Below are 17,621 nucleotides of genomic sequence, written 5' to 3' on the forward strand. Positions count from 1 at the left end.
ATTTAAATTGTTGGCAAGGATAAAAATATTTCGTTTTTCTTAAAATGTATTTTAAAAATATTTCAATAATATGGGGCTGGCTCAGTTGGAAAGACATGTGACTCTTAATCCTAGGGTCGTGAATTCAAGCCCCATGTTGGGTGTACAGATTACTAACATAAATAAATAAATAAATAAATAAATAACTTAAAAAATATTTCAATAATATATGATCAATAGTATTTTCAAGCTTTATATAAGATCAGTGTGTATCTTTCTCTATTGTGTGTTTTTAGCCCATTTGGTGAGATATTTTAGAACATTACATAAGCATATAATATAGTTAACAATGTAATATTCAGAAATAGGCCATTTTCCATATGTTGAGAGCATTTTGAATAAACATTCGAATCCAGGGGCGCCTGGGTGGCTCAGTCAAACGTTAAGCGTCAGACTTGGGCCCAGGTCATGATCTCATGGTTTGTGAGTTTGAGCCCCGCGTCAGGCTCTGTGCTGACAGCTCAGAACCTGGAGCCTGCTTCGGATTCTGTGTTTCCCTCTCTCTCAGCCCATCCCCTACTCGCTCTCCATCTCTCTCTCTCTCTCTCTCTCAAAAATAAATAAACATTAAAAAAAAACCCCTCTAACCCAATCAATCATGCTGTGATAAAGATGTTAGAAAATGTTGAAATTATGATGAGCTTTAAGAGCTTAAAATGATTACTTCTAAAACACTGCTTGGTTTCAGGGTCAAAGAGAATTAATTCATGTTAACAACTCATATGTTTCAGTCTTAATTTAGGCTTTATTAGGGTCTTTATGTAAATACCATATAAAGCTGCACCGTCCAATACTGTAGCTAGTAGTCACATGTGGCTCTCGAACTCCTGAAACGTGGCTCGTCTGGACTGAGATGTTCTTTAAAGGTAAAATAAAAATACACACCAGACTTTGAAAACTTGGTCCAAAAAAAAAAAGTAAATTCATTAATAATTTTTATATTGACTACATGTTGAAATGATACCTGGTGTAGATACTAAATGAAATATTGTTAAAAATTAATTTCACCTGTGTCATTTGTTTTAATGTGGCTACTAGGAAAAAAGTAAACACATAAGTGTTTCTCATTTGTGGCTCTTAATATATTTTTCCATTGGACAGTACCGGTAGGCAATACAGAACTGAAGCAGTTATGCCCCTAAAACTCTTAAAGCCTCTATCACACAGATTTGCACACCTGGCTTCCTTGACTATTAGGAGTTTTCCAATTTACTTTGCTTCTCTTGGGACAGTTTAAAATTTAGCTATTGAATATTCATGCAGATACATTCATTACTGGGTTTGAGTTTCTACCGAACATCAACACAAACAAAAATTCTAATGGTCACGTTTCAAATTTACAACCTTTCAACAACTATAGAGCTACCTTTAACCAGTATCATGAGGCTAACAGGGGCTCGGAGGGAGGAAGAACATCTCCTTTCTTGTTTGTTTTGGTTGGTTGGTTAACAGAGTTACACGACTGTTTGACTGTTTATTTGTTCGTGTCTTCACAGAGACAAGCTGTTCCCTGAGTCAGTCATCAGAAATATTATGTATCAAATATTACAAGGACTGGCATTCATCCATAAACATGGTAGGTTTAAATTTCATTTCCCTGCCTCTTTAGATGACTTGTCAAGGTCACGAGGTCACGTACAGGAATTGTACATAAACTGTTAAATAACGTTCTATTGAGTAACTACAACTTTGGAGTATGTGCCTACTATATAAAATGGTATTTCTGTAATCTCTAACTATCTTCCTCCAGAGCAGAATTTGTTAACACTTTGATCATCAGCTGTTAGTCCCAGTTACAATAAACCCATCCTATAATCGCCTGCCCTGATTTTACCTTGGAAATGAAAACAAACAAAATGCCCTTCTTTTGGAAAAGATCGGAATGCTTTGATCACATGACCCCTTATTAACGTTTAAATAGTTTAAAGCGCCCATGCTATGGTGTTTTATAGTTTTCCTTAGTATTTACATTTAGTTGTTTCTGTTCTTTGTGTTTCTTATTGTTGCCATTTCTGTTCTTTGAGTGAAATTAAGGAAAGTGCTTGGTCTTATTTTTATGAATCTCTCATTTATGTGATCTTCATTTATAGTCTTTTATATACCTATCAAACCAAAATAATTAGTCCAAAAAGTTAACATAATTAGTATGAAAGTTTTTAGCGAACATTTGTTTAGAATCACTAGATGTTCCGATATTAAATTGGAAGGGTTTGTGCCAGACTACCGCTGCGTTCTGAACGGAGGCATTTGGAAGTCACCAGCATCAGTCTCCTTTCATGTTTCATCCCATAGTTTATATGAGAAGATATGAAAGGAGAAACTTTCCCCTTTAACTGTTACACGAGATAATTTAATGTCTAAAAATGCTATTTAAGGGCACCTGGGTGACTCAGTCGGTGAGTCAGCTGACTCTTGATCTCGGTGCGGGTCATGGATTCACGGTTCGTGGGATCAAGCCTCGCATCAGGATCTGTGCTGATAGAGCAGAGCCTGCTTGGGATTTCCTCTCTCCCTCTCTCTGTTCCCCTCTCCCACTCACGTGAGCACACATTCTCTCTCTGTCTCTCAAAATAAATAAACATTTAAATAAATAGATAAAAATGCTACTTATGTATTCCACATAAGCATTGTCAGAACATTCCTGAATCCCACTTTTTGGTCCTTTAAACGTCTAAAACCTACGGTAACATACTACAACCCACTGGTAAAAGCCATTCATTTATTAATTACATGGAAATAGAGGACATATGCTATTTTAACTGTTCATAATGGATTTTCCATCTTCAGCCCATTTTGTAATACTGACCAGCATGGTAACTCGTGATATTTGCCTGAGTTAATTTATGCCAGTAGAAACCAATGTGCGGAAAAATCAAAAGCATTATGAATTATTTGATTTTTGGAAAGACTTTTGTGATTTACTGATATTTTTTAGGTTAGGAATAAAATTGGTTTAGATTCCTTGGGTCTATAGGAGGAACTCCCAGCAACGTCAGAGCATAAGAGATTGCAGGAAGAAGCTGGCTTGGGGCTTGACAAATTAAAAGTAAAGAACACGAATGGTGTGCAGTTGGCTCCACAACTGATGACAGTGACTGGGGACGCCAGACTCCAAGAACAATAGATATTTTTACAGAAGCTACATTATTCTTGCTACAGTGGACAAGCATCTCAGATGTACTACTTTGAGCAAACATTTTTAAAACAGTGGCTGTCCCAAAATAACACTAATATTTTAGTTAAAATAGGACCACGTTACCAATACCCTTATATTAGTGAGAATGGGGAAAACGTCAACTGTACAAATATGTAATTGGTTTGATTCTCTACGATTTTACGGATTATGTCAGTCTACTCACCACCACGTGTGTTCCTGTTCTTGTCTCCGCGGTAAAAAAAAGTGCAGTGTATTTCCCTTGGAAGTTTGTGAAATGGATCTCAGAACAACTATTTTGAGTAAGAAGTACCAGATGACACTGGGTACAAAACTGCTGTGATGTCACCAATGTAGAGCCCACACTGGCTTAGAAGGAATTAGAAAAGCTTAGGCTTAAAACTCGGCTTAAAACGTTCAGGCTGAAGCTACGTGAAACCTGCTCCCACAATGATCACCTACAACAGACCCTACAAGGGACCAGGCCCCCTCTTGAGTCTCCCGCCTCGCAAGGTCATTGGAATACAGGCCACCCGCGTGTCACCGGCGTGCTTTAGATGGCCCTTAGAAATGTACGAAGAGGGTTTTCATGTCCTTCTTCCTGGGTTTTCTGCCTCGTGTTCACTGACCTGCCTTTCAGCTTCAGTCACCATTTATTTTACATACTGAATTGGTAAATAACCATTATAATTATTGGGCTTTTCAATAAAGCAGCTACCGAGGGAGAACTGAGCTGGTAAATAGAACAACTGCAAACGAAAGAATTGGCTAAAGTGGGTGCAGTTGCGTTTTCGTTTAATGGACTTTTCAAATAAGTGACGTCAGCCTGAATATGCAGCTTTCCTCGGGCTTTGATTAGGCTCCTTCTCTTCTGCCCTCCCCCTCCTCATCTGCTACACAACAGTGACCATAATACGTCCTTAAGATGGTTGTGCAAATTAATGGAGATAATCATAATGTGGCAGTGTCTAGCTCAGTGCTTGAACTTACGGGATTCACAAATAGAAATATGTGTTAAGTGGGAATTTTTAATGACCTTAGGTACAGTGGGAACTTTCTTGCCAATTTCTTTTGAACGCAGGGTGCCTGCCATCATCATCACCTTTTAGACAATAGTTAGGGTTTATTTTTTTCCTAAGTTCACATTCCTAATTACAACAGAGAAGTTCAGTTATATTTTGTTTAGGTTTCAAGTATGTTTAAACGTGATGATCAATTATTGTTTTCCCTCTCTGTTCCCAAGGTTTTTTTCATAGGGATATGAAACCAGAAAACTTGCTTTGTATGGGCCCAGAACTTGTGAAAATTGCTGATTTTGGACTTGCAAGGGAATTAAGATCACAGCCACCGTATACTGATTATGTATCTACCCGATGGTGAGTAGTTTCATGCAATTCTGTAGAGGTTTATGTCCGTGTTAAAGTTTTACCACAAAAGATCGTTACATCGCTTTCTGGAGGTTCCATATCGAGTGTTTAAAAGAAAATATAAAACTGACTTTTGCATTCTGTGGAGAAAGAAGGATTGGGTCATGACTATTCTGAAGGAAAAAGGATTTCATTAATTGATTCATTCATTCGACAAACATTTGTTGAGCACGTACTACGTGCTAGATTCTATCTCAGGCACGGGGAACACGGAAGTGAACGTCACAGGAAAAAAATCTCTGTCTCATGCTACTTACATGACATCCAATAAACAAATAAAAACATCATGGGGGGGGCGGGGCACCTGGGTGGCTCAGTTGGTTAACTATCCAAGTTCAGCTCAGGTCATGATCTCACAGTTCGTGAGTTCGAGCCCCGCGTCGGGCTCTGGGCTGACGGCTCAGAGCCTGGAGCCTGTTTCAGATTCTGTGTCTCCCTCTCTCTCTGACCCTCCCCCGTTCATGCTCTGTCTTTGTCTCAAAAATAAATAAATGTTAAAAAAAATTTTTTTAAATAAATAAATAAATAAACTTAAAAAAAAACCCCAAAAACCAAGAAACGTCATGCACTACCAACAGAAAGACATGCACATCCTCATCAGAAGACATGTAATAGTCCCAAACTGCAAGCTACCCAAACATCCATCATGAGCAGCGGAATATATTCACCCAGTAGAATGCTTTACAGCAATGAGAATGAAAAGCCTACAGCCACACACAACAATACGACTGAGTCTCACAGATAATGCGGAGAGCAAGAGGCCAAACAGGAAAAAAGTACATATGGTAGGATTCCACTTATATAAAGTGAAACCTAACGTATGCTGTCAGCAGTCAGGGTAGCAGTTACGTGAATAGTGACAGTGAGTGCGGGAGAGGGACCTCCTGGGATGCTGACAACACTCAGTTTTTCTTGAACTTGGTGCTGCGTCAGTGGATGTGTTCTATTTGTGAAAATTCATCAAGCTGCCCTCTTACAATACGTGCACTTTTGTGTGTGTGTGTGTGTGTGTGTGTGTGTGTGTGTGTTACATTCCAGGAAAAACAAGCATATTGGTAAATCAGGTGGTGATACATTATTATGGAGAAAAATAAAATATGGAGAGGGACAGGGAGTTGGGTGGGTAGGGAAAGGACAGGGCATGTTGCTATTGTAAACAGAGGCTCTCGCTGAGAAGGAGAGGCCAGGGCAAGAAGGAGCTTTCACGCAGACAAAATGCTGAGCGCAAAGGCCTTGAGACGGGAGCGCCATGTGTGAATTCTGCCAAGAGCAGAATGAACAGGGACGACTGTAGGAGGAAATGAGGCGAGAGAGTGTATGGAGTGGCCAGATCTCATGGGTCCTTACAGGTCATTGTAAGGACTGTGGTGGCTTGTTAATCTGGGCGTTCGCCCCTGGAGGGTATTGAGAAGAGGTGTGATATGATCTGACATGCCTTCGAAGTACCACTCTCACTGCTGTATTAAAAACAGGTTTCTGAGGAGCTAGGGAAGAAGCAGGGAGACCAGGCAGGAGGCTGTTACAGTAATTCCGGCAGGAAGTGACAGTGGCTTGGATCTGGTGGCCACGGAGGTGGTATTTTTAAAGCAGCGCAACCGTGACTTCCTGGTGAATCAGATGTGGGGTGTCAGATAAAGGAGTCAGAGACTTTCAGGTTGTTTTTTTCTTTTTTTCTTGAGCAACTGGAAGATTGGAGTCAGCACTAATTGATATGGGGGAGCCTCAGTTCTGTTTTAGGTTGAGTATCTGTTTTCATCTGGGTAAATTTAGGTTCCATACTGAAACGGAATGAAATTGAGACTTGTTTTCAACATCCAAACTTGGCAAAACATTCAAAACAATGAATTTTATCTCACAGAAAGCTCAAGGCATAGTAACAAGCATTGGCAAGGACGCGGAGAGTCCGGATCCCTCACACATCACTGGTGTGAGCGTGAAATGGTGCAAAAGAGTCAGTGGTTCCTCAGGGGTTAAACATCCAGTTACTACCTGATCCAGCAACACCACAGACATTTCTCCGTATGTAGCCCAGGGAAATGGAAACACACATCCACACAGAAACTTACACATGCATGTTCACAATGGCACTACTTATAATAGCCCCAAATTGGAAACCACCCAAGTGCCCGTCCACTGGTGAGTGGGTAAATAAGGTATACTAGGGCCATATAATGGAACACGATTCGGCAGGAAGAAGAATGAAATCCTGATACATGCCACAGCATGGAGGAACCTTGACAACATGCTAAGTGAAAGAGGCCAGTCACCAAGGACCAGAAAGCGTGTGGTTCCACTGGTAAAGCTAGAGCACTGGGAATACAGGGTTTTTGGGGAGGTATGGGGTTTCTTTGGGGGGCAATGAACATGGTCAAAGTTGATTGTGATGATGGATTACACACTCCATGAATATACTTAAAGCCCCTGAGTCATACGCTTTTAAATGGAGAGTTGTATGTTATGACATTATGTGAATTGTATCTCAATAAACCTGTCAAAGTTACTCGGGATAGAAGCAAAAAAACCAAAAAAAAAACCCAAAAACACACACTGTGACACATTTGGGCTGAAAAATCTACACATTTCAATATGGAAAAAAATAAGTGAGAAGTGAGAATATTTCCTACCATGTAGCTTTGCTCTCGTAAATAGTGTATTTTTCTCCATGAAAATACATGTTAGTTAAGGGAATGGAATCAATTGAAGGAATCAGCACTTTCAAACAGATAAGTAAAAAGAAGGAAAAAAAACCCCACACTACTTAGGGACAATCTTTGCTAATCTTTTGTTTTCTATCCTTCATATAAATATAGCATGGATACAATGCTTGGTAAAATTATACAACTGTTCTCATTCAGAATGTATCTGCTTCCGTTCAGAGCCCTTCTCCCCGCCACCCCCCAACCGTGTCTTACAGCATTTATTTCCATATTTATTCATTTGAGTTCCTATCTTAGGCCACTTGGACACTTCATTTAAATTTGTCTCCAGCTCCACCAACTGTTTGTGGTCAGGGAAAATATGTTACGTCCAACGTAACCCCAACACATTGTATAAATGCCGGATGCACAGAAAGCACTTCATACCGATCCCTTGGTTGAAATGCGTGACCAAACAGAATAGAACCTTACTGCCACGCCATCTTTGAACCCACAGTCAAATTGGCCTGTTTTCTTTTGTTTTCTATTTTCATAGGTATCGTGCTCCTGAAGTTTTATTAAGATCTTCAGTTTATAGCTCTCCCATTGATGTATGGGCTGTAGGGAGTATAATGGCCGAACTGTATACATTAAGACCACTTTTCCCAGGGACAAGTGAGGTCGATGAAATCTTTAAGATTTGCCAAGTTTTAGGGACTCCCAAAAAAGTGAGTACTCTCGTCCTTAAGTTGTTATAACTTTTGGTTATTTATAACTTTTACCTTGGCTATCTGATATCTTTCATTTTCAAATAGGCTTATGTTTTAATGGTTATTTGTTCTTATAATCCTTTTTTTTTTTAATTGGGTGGGATGAGAAGCCAAAGTCCCCACCAGGCTAAAGAAGAAAAGATTCTTGCCTTTAAGAACTTAAGGGAATACTCTATATTTAGCATTGCTGACTGCATAGATATCCTTGCTTAGACTCTCCTACTTGCTCTGTGAATGTTCATTGGCATCGCCTCATTAATCCCAGGTGTCCTGGACCATTTCGCTTAAGCTTTTCGTGTTTCTATGTACCTCTGCCCTGGATATGTGATGTCTTGAACCAACTACTTTTCAATTAACTATTGCATTCAGCTAGACCTTACTTTCTGATACGTACTTAATAAGTATGTATCATTATCATTACATCCTAATTGTATTCACATGTGCCTTGTAGTTAACATCAGACAAGTAAACAGTTATTAGAGATTTACTGAAATTTGTCATTTCCCAGCTATGTGCAGTTTTTAACACTGGATGGGATGTATATAACATATAATAAGGGTCTTTGGGATGATCAGCCGCTTTGTATATCTGTTGTCCTTGTTTATTCAAAGTCACCTGGATATCATCCTCAAGGTCCAAACACCTGACAAGAGTTGAATATTCTGAAATTTATAGAAGTGCTTTCTCATTTTTTCCTAACAGTTCTATATTCCTTCTATACTCTCCGTAGCACTGAATTGTATACATAGTCTGGTGTTTCATTCTTTCATCTATTTATGGTAGTTAACAGTAACATTTTCATACACCAGTGATTTTATATTATTTCTATGTTTTTAAATTGATTACTAAAAACCATTTTTCTTTTCTTTTTCTTTCTTTTTTTTTTTTTTTTTTCTCTCCCGTCCCACCTACTTATATATTCCCTAAATAGAGTGACTGGCCAGAAGGGTACCAGCTTGCATCCTCTATGAATTTCCGCTTTCCCCAGTGTGTTCCTATAAACTTAAAAACTCTTATTCCCAACGCCAGTAATGAAGCTATTCAGCTAATGACTGAAATGTTAAATTGGGATCCAAAGAAGCGACCAACAGCAAGCCAGGTAAGATGAATCCCCCTGATACAGTGTTTTTTCCTTCCCTCCCCTCCCCTCCCCTCCCCTCCCCTCCCCTCCCCTCCCCTCCCCTCCCCTCCCCTCCTCTTCCCTCCCTTTCCCTTCCCTTTTCTTTTTGTTTTGAGGGTTTACAATACCAGGAATATTTTCATTTACAAAGACAAGTCTATTCTCAACCAGGGTTTTACCAACAGAAGTAAGCCCAAAACCCTAAGGCATCCAACATGTCCTGAATTAATTTCTAGGCCTACAAGATGCCTGGGAGAATTGAGAAGACAGCCACACCAATGATGTTCTGTGTCTGGCGGTTCAAATGAGGTTGAGGCTGAAAGAGATCAATTTCTCTAATGATAAAAATTCAGGGGGCGCCTGGGTGGCTCAGTCAGTTCAGCATCCGACTTCGGCTCAGGTCATGATCTCACTGTTTGTGAGTTTGAGCCCCGCATCGGGCTGACAGCTCAGAGCCTGGAGCCTGCTTAGGATTCTGTCTCTCTCTCTCTTCCCTTCCCCCGCTCATGGTCTGTCTCTCTCTCTCTCAAAAATAAATAAACATTAAAAAATATATTTTAAAAAAATTCAGGCATGTGACAGAGAATTAGGAAGAAACTCATCACTGGTAGTAGAGAGGCATCTCTTCAGTTAGGAAACAGATTTTCTGTGCTCTCCTGTGGTTTAGAGGTGGGTCCTTGTTCACTCCACACAACAGTGTCATCCCTCCATAGGACTGGAATATTGTTCACTCTGCAGCCCCCACAAGAGGGCAGCAGGTGGTACCCTCGCTTGGCTCCTCTGTGACTAGCCCTTCTACATCCTACAGGTGTTCTCTCGAGTCGCAGTCTTGAAAATGCCATGGTTGTGTTTGCGAAGGGCTTAGATTAAAAAAAATCTAAGCTTTAGCGTATACTTATTGTTATTTAAATATAAATTCAGTATTAAAATTGCCAAAACAGGGGCACCTGGATGGCTCAGTCGATTGAGCGTCCACCTCTGGATTTTGGCTCAGGTCGTGATCCCAGGGTCGTGGGATCGAGCCCTGCTTTGGGCTCCACAATGAGCATGGAGCCTGCTTAAGATCCTCTATCTCTCCTTCTCTCTCTCTCTACTCCTCTCGTGGCTCGCACTCTCTCTCTCTAAAATAAGAAAAAAAAAATTTAATTACCAAAACATTATTTCAGAAATAATAAGGTTGAGAAATGTTCTCGAAAGGTGAACTGGAAGAACAAATGGGAAAGAATAGTCAAGACAGGTTTGAATAAGTAATTGGAGGACAGTGGTGGGGCAGACAGCTTGCCCTATCAAATATTAAAACCACCTGTAAAGTGATAGTAATTACAACAGTGAAGGTACTAGCATAAGAATGGACAGACAGCTCAGAGTTGCAAAAGCTGTAAGTCAGCAGAGGGGTAAAATACGGCATCACAAATGGGGGGGGGAGGGGTACCATCACTGGGACAATTAGTTAATTCTTTGGAAAAAAGTAAATTTAGGTTATTCCTCACCATATTTTTCAATTTTTCAAGTCAATCACAGAAGGTTTAAATAATAAGAAGGACAAACTATTAAGAACTAGAGAAATTATAGGTGAGTATCTGATCTCAGGCTAAGAAATAGAGGAGTATAAAAGTAATAGAAGAAAAATTTCTTCTCTGAGTTTTCCCTCAGATTTCCCTCAGTAGAGAGATGCCTCTCTACTACCAGTGATGAGTTTCTTCCTAATACAGGAGTATAGAAATAGAGGAGTATAAAAGTAATAGAAGAAAAATTTCCCTCAGAAATCTGAGGGAAAACTCAGATTTTTTTTTTCATCATGATAAATGCACTCCTTAATCCCCTTCACTGAGTTCCCCCTATTTCCTCCCTCCCCTCTGGGTGACCAACAGTTTGTTCTGTGTAAGGAAAGCTCAGATTTGATCGCATAAAATTAAAATTTTCTCTTATAAAAATCTTAAGATTAGAAGGCAAATAGCAACAAATCTTTTTAACAAATGTGGCAGTGTATTTTCTAATGTTTCTAAATATTGGTTACTTTTGTAATAAAAATGCAACAAAACTCTTTAACTCTTACCTAAAAAAGAAGAATGGGCATGAGACATGTTAAAAAGTCACAGAAAGGGGTGCCTGGGTGACTCAGTCAGTTAAGCATCCTACTCTTGGTTTCAGCTCAGGTCATGATCTCATGGTTTGATAGATCGAGCTCCACATCAGGCTCTATGCTGGCAGCGTGGAGCCTGCTCGGGATTCTCTCTCTCTCTCTCTCTCTCTCTCTGCCCCTCCCCTGTTCATGCACACACTCTCTCTCAAAATAAATTACATTTTTTTAAAAAAATCACAGAAAAAGAGGGGCACCTGGGTGGCTCAGTCTGTTGAATGTCCGACTTTGGCTCAGGTCATGATCTTGCAGTTCGTGAGTTCGAGCCCCGCATGGAGCCTGGAGTCTGTTTCTGATTCTGTGTCTCCCTCTCTCTCTGCCCCATCCCCACTCATACTCTCTCTTTCTCTCTCTCTCTCTCAAAAATAAACATTAAAAAAATTTTAATAAAAAAAAATCAAAGAAAAAGAAAGAAAAATTACCAAAAATATTTTTTTTGATGTTCCCCCTCTTGTTCCCCATGGTAAAATGCAAAAAAAAAAAAAAAAAACAAAAAAACAAAAAACAAAACCTTTGAAAAGCTATTTCTCTAAGTAATGGAAAATAGTTTTGCAACATAGTATATCAAGAACCTTAAAAACAATCAGAAAGTTGGATAAAGATTTCTGCACACAGATGTTAAAAGCTAATTAAAAACTTTCCATTGGGGCGCCTGGGTGGCTCAGTCGGTTGAGCGTCTGACGTCGGCTCAGGTCATGATCTCGCGGTCCGTGAGTTCGAGCCCCACGTCGGGCTCTGTGCTGACAGCTCAGAGTCTGGAGCCTGCTTCAGATTCTGTGTCTCCCTCTCTCTCTATGCCCCTCCCCTGTTCATGCTCTGTCTCTCTCTGTCTCAAAAACAAATAAAACATTTAAAAAAAAAACAAAAAAAACCTTTCCATTGGCAGTATAAACCTAAATGTTTCCAAGGGAACATTTCAAGTTTAAACATCATTAAAGTAGACTGTTTGCTACAATTAAAAAATGGAGACTGCTATTTGAACAAGATATTATAGCAGATATTATAGTAGATGCTGTTAATACCTCACCCAGATCTCCTGTGCCAGGTTGATGCACCTGTCCTCCAGCTTCTGTAAAGTGCTGGTTGCTAATGCTCACAGCTGCTCCCTTTCCTGGACAATTGCTCCAGCCAGCAAAAACCAGCATCACTGAGAGGTTACGTACCCATACATCTGCTTTGGGGACAGTCTAGATCCTTTGCATGGCTGACATAAAGATACCTTTGTTCTAAGAGGGCAAAACCCTGAGGTCAGATTTTCATTTCAGAATCCCCCTCCTTCTCTGTGGATCAGGCCAAGGTAGACTTGATCAGAGTTGGTATCCTAGGTTGACCCCTCCCCACCCTTATCCTTCACCCACTTCAGATTTTTTTTTTTTTTTTTTTTTTTTCATGAAAAGCACTCCCTCAATATATCACTGGTACCAGATCTCCTTCTTAGGCTCTGTTTCTAAGGAATCTGAATTAAGGCAGACAGTATGAGCTCCTGAAGTTATGCACACTTTATACCTTCAGATAAATTATATAATCTGTGGGCACAGAACAAAAAAAAATGGAATTTTTAAAATGAAACCATTTTAGAGAATTCTCAAGTTCAAATGCTAAGTTTAAAAGCAGGCTAGAATATTATAATACAATATGATTTTATTTTTAAAAATATACATATATTACATGACTAGAAGGAAGTTCTGAAAAAAACAACCCGTCACAATGTGAGCAGTAGTTTTCTTCTGGTGTTGGCATTAGAAATCATTTTAATTATAGAAATTTCTATACATCCTTTTTAAATCATTCTTTTTGTTCATTTTTTTTTATTTTGAGAGAGAGAGAGAGGGAGCAAGCAGGGAAGGGGCAGGGAGAGAGGGAGAGAGAGAGAATCCCAAGAAGGCTCTGAGCTGTCAGCCGGGAGCCTGATGTAGGACTCGAACTCACAAGAAGCCGTGAGATCATGACCGGAGTGGAAACCAAGAGTCAGACACTTAACCGACTGAGCCACCCAGGCACCCCTCTATGCATCCTTATTGTATGCAATGATCAAATATTCTCTGCATGAGCAGTAAAAAATAAATTATTTCTAAGACTCTCCTCCTCTGGAAGGACGGTAGCTGATATTAAAGAGGAAAGATTGTTACAGACGAAGCCGTGAAATTACAAAACGCATTTATAAAGGTTCCGGTTCCAAAATATAGCCCATTTCAAATTCAGGAGTATTGACACACTAATTCATATGACTTAATGCAGAATTTGAGTGCCTTCTGTGTGTCACGCAATGCTGTATTTAAATTGCCTGTGTTTGTAGAGCTCCACTTAGCAATGTCAGTGTAATTAACACGGACACCAGCTGTGGTAGGGGACATCGCAGAATTAAAAACTCTTCTGCCTCCGCCAAAATCCACCTCCCTGCCCTTAACCTCTTTCTTTTCCACTATGTCATAGCCTTGCTTTTTAGTAGAAGCAGGGAGGCCTAGTTAGGGAGAGATGGAAGTTATAGGATACAGGGGCCATGCTGTCCCCCCAGAAACTGCCCTTGCAGGCCTGAGAAGCAGCCAACTGTGGGTTAGGGCTGTGCTCACACACAGGTGGGGACTGGCTTAGGGCAGGATGTGCAGGGTAATAGGGCTGGGCGACCTCAAGGACCCCCTCCCACCTTCCCTCCCCTCCCCCCTCCCCCCCCCCCCCAGACACAAACAGCGGAACTGGGAGCCTTCCTCCTTAATCCAGGCACAGGCTTACTGGTAAGGGGCTCAGCCTCCACAGCTGAGCTGCACAGAAGACTTCGGACGTTCTCTAGGTCAATTTTCATCCACCTTGGTGCTCCCGACATTTGGATCAGATCACCTCTGTTGTAGGGCTGTCCTGTTATTATACTCGATGCCAGGAGCGCCTCCCACCCCCAAATTGTGACAATAAATAAATGTCTCCAGAGGGGACAAATCGCCCCAAGTTGAGAACCTCTACTGTAGCTCATGTCCCCAGACAGTCGTGAGGGGTCCTCCACTCCACCTGCCACCTCCATGCAGCAGCAGCGAGTGGCTGACTGAACTAGTTGAAACTCAGTGATCAGGGGCACCTGGGTGGCTCAGTCGGTTGGGCGTCCGACTTCGGCTCAGGTCACGATCTCACAGTCCGTGGGTTCGAGTGTCGCGTCGGGCTCTGTGCCGACAGCTCAGAGCCTGGTGCCTGCTTCAGATTCTGTGTCTCCCTCTCTCTCTCTCTGACCCTCCCCTGCTCACGCTCTGTCTCTCTCTGTCTCAGAAATAAATAAAAACATTTTTAAAAATTAAAAAAAAACCCTCAGTGATCATTTTTTATTATTATTTATATTTTCTTTCCATAAATATCTGGTATAGTGCTATAATACACTCTAAAACATAGTCACTTGTCATCTCCTTTCTTAGAATTTTTTTATTGCTAGTAGGTATGTAGTTATCCTTAGGCTAAGTGTAGGCCTGAATTTTATATAATGTGATAGTTAACCGTTGAAAATGAACTACATAGGTTTTTTTAACTCATTTTCTAATGCCTTTGGACCATGATCAGTATCTAGCATTTTAGTTTGAATGAATCGCAACAAATTTGGCCAGTGTTTATAAGCTAGATTTTTTTTTTTCATACAGAATCTTTAAATACAACGGTTGTGTTGCCTGGATGTTAAAATTACATGTGAGTTTGACATTCTTCCTACTATGTTGTACTTTGCTTTTTAAAAGAAATTTCTTTCCTAAATCATTACTTCCCAGTCCTCTTTTTGAAGGTACCACATAAGGGAAAACTGGATGCTTTCTGAGTCTTTGAAGCTTATCTAGTCTAGTTCTATATGCTGAGCTCGCCGCCGGTCGGTAGTTCATGTGCAATACATGTAGGTGAGACCGTTTTCCATTTCTTATTTCCCTGCTTTTTGTAGGCACTGAAACACCCATATTTTCAAGTTGGTCAAGTATTAGGCCCTTCCTCACATCATCTGGAATCAAAACAATCTTTACATAGTAAGCAGGTGCAACCACCAGAGCCGAAGCCATCTTCAGTTGATCTAGAACCTGAGCCTCTGCCGGACATCAACGAGCAGACTGTCAGACAGCCGCAGCCGAAAAACAGCCACCAGCCACTGCGGTCCATCCAGCCGCCACAGAACACGAGTGTCCTGCAAGCGCCAAAGCAGCAGAAACAGCCACAGACGCTATTTCCGAGCATCGTCAAAAACATGCCGGCCGTAAGTAGCCCGTGAGGATCCTTTATATGCAGTAGTTTGGTTCAGTTAGGCTTTTGTTTTCTAGGCATTCCTAAAAATGCCTAGAAATGTTTGTTTATTTTTGAGAGAGAGAGAGAGCGTGCGCACACAAGTGGGGAAGGCAGAGAGAGAGAGAGAGAGAGAGAGAGGGAGACACAGAGTCCGAAGCAGGCTCCAGGCTCTGAGCTGTCAGCACAGAGCCTGATGCGGGGTTCAAACTCAGGAACAATGAGATCATGACCTGAGCTGAAGTTGGACGCTTACCTGACTGAGCCACCCGGGCGCCCCCTAAAAAAATTTTTTTTTAAGATGTAAAATATGATTCTATGTTTAAGTCCTTGCTTCCTCTGGCCGGGGCTTAGCATGAGATAACTTAAAATTCTAATATGGTTTATGAAAAGAAAAACTACCAAAACTAATGTAATAAAGTTTTGATGTTAACAGACTTTAACAGTTACTTAGATACAGAAGAACTGAAAGCATTTAATAGAATATGGGACTCAAGAGAGCTGACCCTAAAATCTTAAGGATTTTAACAGTAATTTTATACTGGTTTTAAATACTACTGAACATGAACAGATTTTTTTTTTTTTTTAAGTGTCAGGCATAGTATAAAAACTTCCTCTTCCGACTTTGGTTGTTTGGTCGGTTCAGGGAGCTCGTCATGTGCCATATTACTGGCTCCTCAAGATGTATACTCCCAAATGCACTGCGTTATGGGCATTTTAGGACTGAGAGATCTCAAAGAAAACTGCCTAGTTCCTTATCCATTCCTGCCACCCCTATAGAAGCAAGCCCTGCTCGCAAAGCCCTGACGTATTCTAACATACAACTAATTATGTGTATCTTATGTGTATTGTTTATTATCTGGCTCTTCCTACTGGAATGTAAGTTTCATGAGGTCAGGGATGTTGTCTGTTTTGTTTATCAGTACAGGCCCAAACCCAGAATGGTGCCTGGCACACGGTAAATTCTCAAATATCTGTTGAACAAATGAGTGAATAATTGTCCACATTATTTCTGTTCAGCACCCCCAGGGTCCTGACGAACCCACATCACCTTTGGGGCATTTCTGACTATTAGAAAGTTCTTCCTTATACTGAGCTAAACTCTGGTCTTCTTTAGCTTTTAATAAAAGTTCATCACTCTTCGAGAAAGGCAGCCATTCAGATATTTGAAACTAGCCCTTATACTGCCTGCCCTTTTCTCTAGGAGAAACATCCCCGGTTCCCCCATGTGCTCCGCACATGGCATCACTCACCAATGACTGAGTAATCCTTGGTTCCTGGGTAGGAAGGAGCTGTTGAGTCCCCCTTACCATCCTGCTTCCCCGTTAGAATGAGGCTGCCAGAACCAGAGGTGAACAGCAGGCAGGGAGTATAAAGCATGGTGAATCACCTCCAACATCCCAGAACCAGAGGTCCATCCACTCGTGCCGCCAAAGATTACACTTTTGTCTTTTTCTTGGAAGGCACATCAAATGTTGACTCATACTGAGAGGAAAAGAAAAGGAATATTTACTGAGTAGCTACTAAGTGCCGTGTACTATGCCCAGCCCTGGTATGCACTAAGTCAAAGTACCCAATACCCTAGCCCTATACCTTCATGATGAACAGAATGGCAGGGAGCCCTTGGGCAGGCCACTAGAACTTTCTTCTAGATGGACATTGATCCACTGGCAGCACTCTTGGTCAGAGTACCAAACTACGTACTTAGTCTGCTATAACAAAATGCCATAGACTGGGTGGCTTTAAGCCAGAAATTTATTTTATCACAGTTCTAGATGCTGGGAAGTCCAAGATCAGAGCGTTAGCCAATTTGATTCCTAGGGAGGGCCTTCTTCCTGGTTTGTGGATGTCACCTTCTTGCTTTGTCCTCATATGGCAGAGAGAGAAAGCAGGCTCTCTGGAGTCTCTTTCATAAGGGCACTAATCCCCAGTTACCTTCCAAAGGCCACTTGTCCAAATACCATCACATTAGACGTGGGTTATAAATTGGGGGGGGGGGGGTGGTCAGCAGTACTGACCCTGCCTTGTTGTCCTTTTGTCGCTTCACTGATAGCCTCAAAGACCCTGTCACCCATTTTGTCGAAGGCCACACAGACTACATA

General features: G+C 41.0%; 1 protein-coding gene and 1 long non-coding RNA gene across 12 annotated transcripts in view; one reads left to right on the forward strand and one right to left on the reverse strand.

The window, feature by feature from the left end:
• Positions 1–17,621, forward strand: part of MAK (male germ cell associated kinase) — a 55,574-nt gene that overhangs the window by 18,428 nt on the left and 19,525 nt on the right. For all 9 annotated transcript variants that reach the window (XR_006202446.1, XM_042937910.1, XM_042937915.1 and 6 more), the window contains 5 exons: positions 1,536–1,615; positions 4,437–4,569; positions 7,813–7,984; positions 8,958–9,125; positions 15,188–15,493. Coding sequence is in view for 8 of the 9 variants with exons in the window: in XM_042937910.1 (XP_042793844.1) it covers positions 1,536–1,615; positions 4,437–4,569; positions 7,813–7,984; positions 8,958–9,125; positions 15,188–15,493 (859 nt within the window). In the remaining variant the exon portion in view is untranslated. The remainder of the gene's footprint in view (positions 1–1,535; positions 1,616–4,436; positions 4,570–7,812; positions 7,985–8,957; positions 9,126–15,187; positions 15,494–17,621) is intronic.
• The window catches only part of LOC122219572, a 32,887-nt gene that overhangs the window by 10,192 nt on the left and 5,074 nt on the right, over positions 1–17,621 (reverse strand). For all 3 annotated transcript variants that reach the window (XR_006202449.1, XR_006202448.1, XR_006202447.1), the window contains one exon: positions 16,773–17,004. This is a non-coding gene — a long non-coding RNA (uncharacterized LOC122219572). The remainder of the gene's footprint in view (positions 1–16,772; positions 17,005–17,621) is intronic.

Source organism: Panthera leo, chromosome B2, assembly GCF_018350215.1.
Source record: "Panthera leo isolate Ple1 chromosome B2, P.leo_Ple1_pat1.1, whole genome shotgun sequence".
Classification (NCBI taxonomy): Eukaryota; Metazoa; Chordata; class Mammalia; order Carnivora; family Felidae; genus Panthera; species Panthera leo.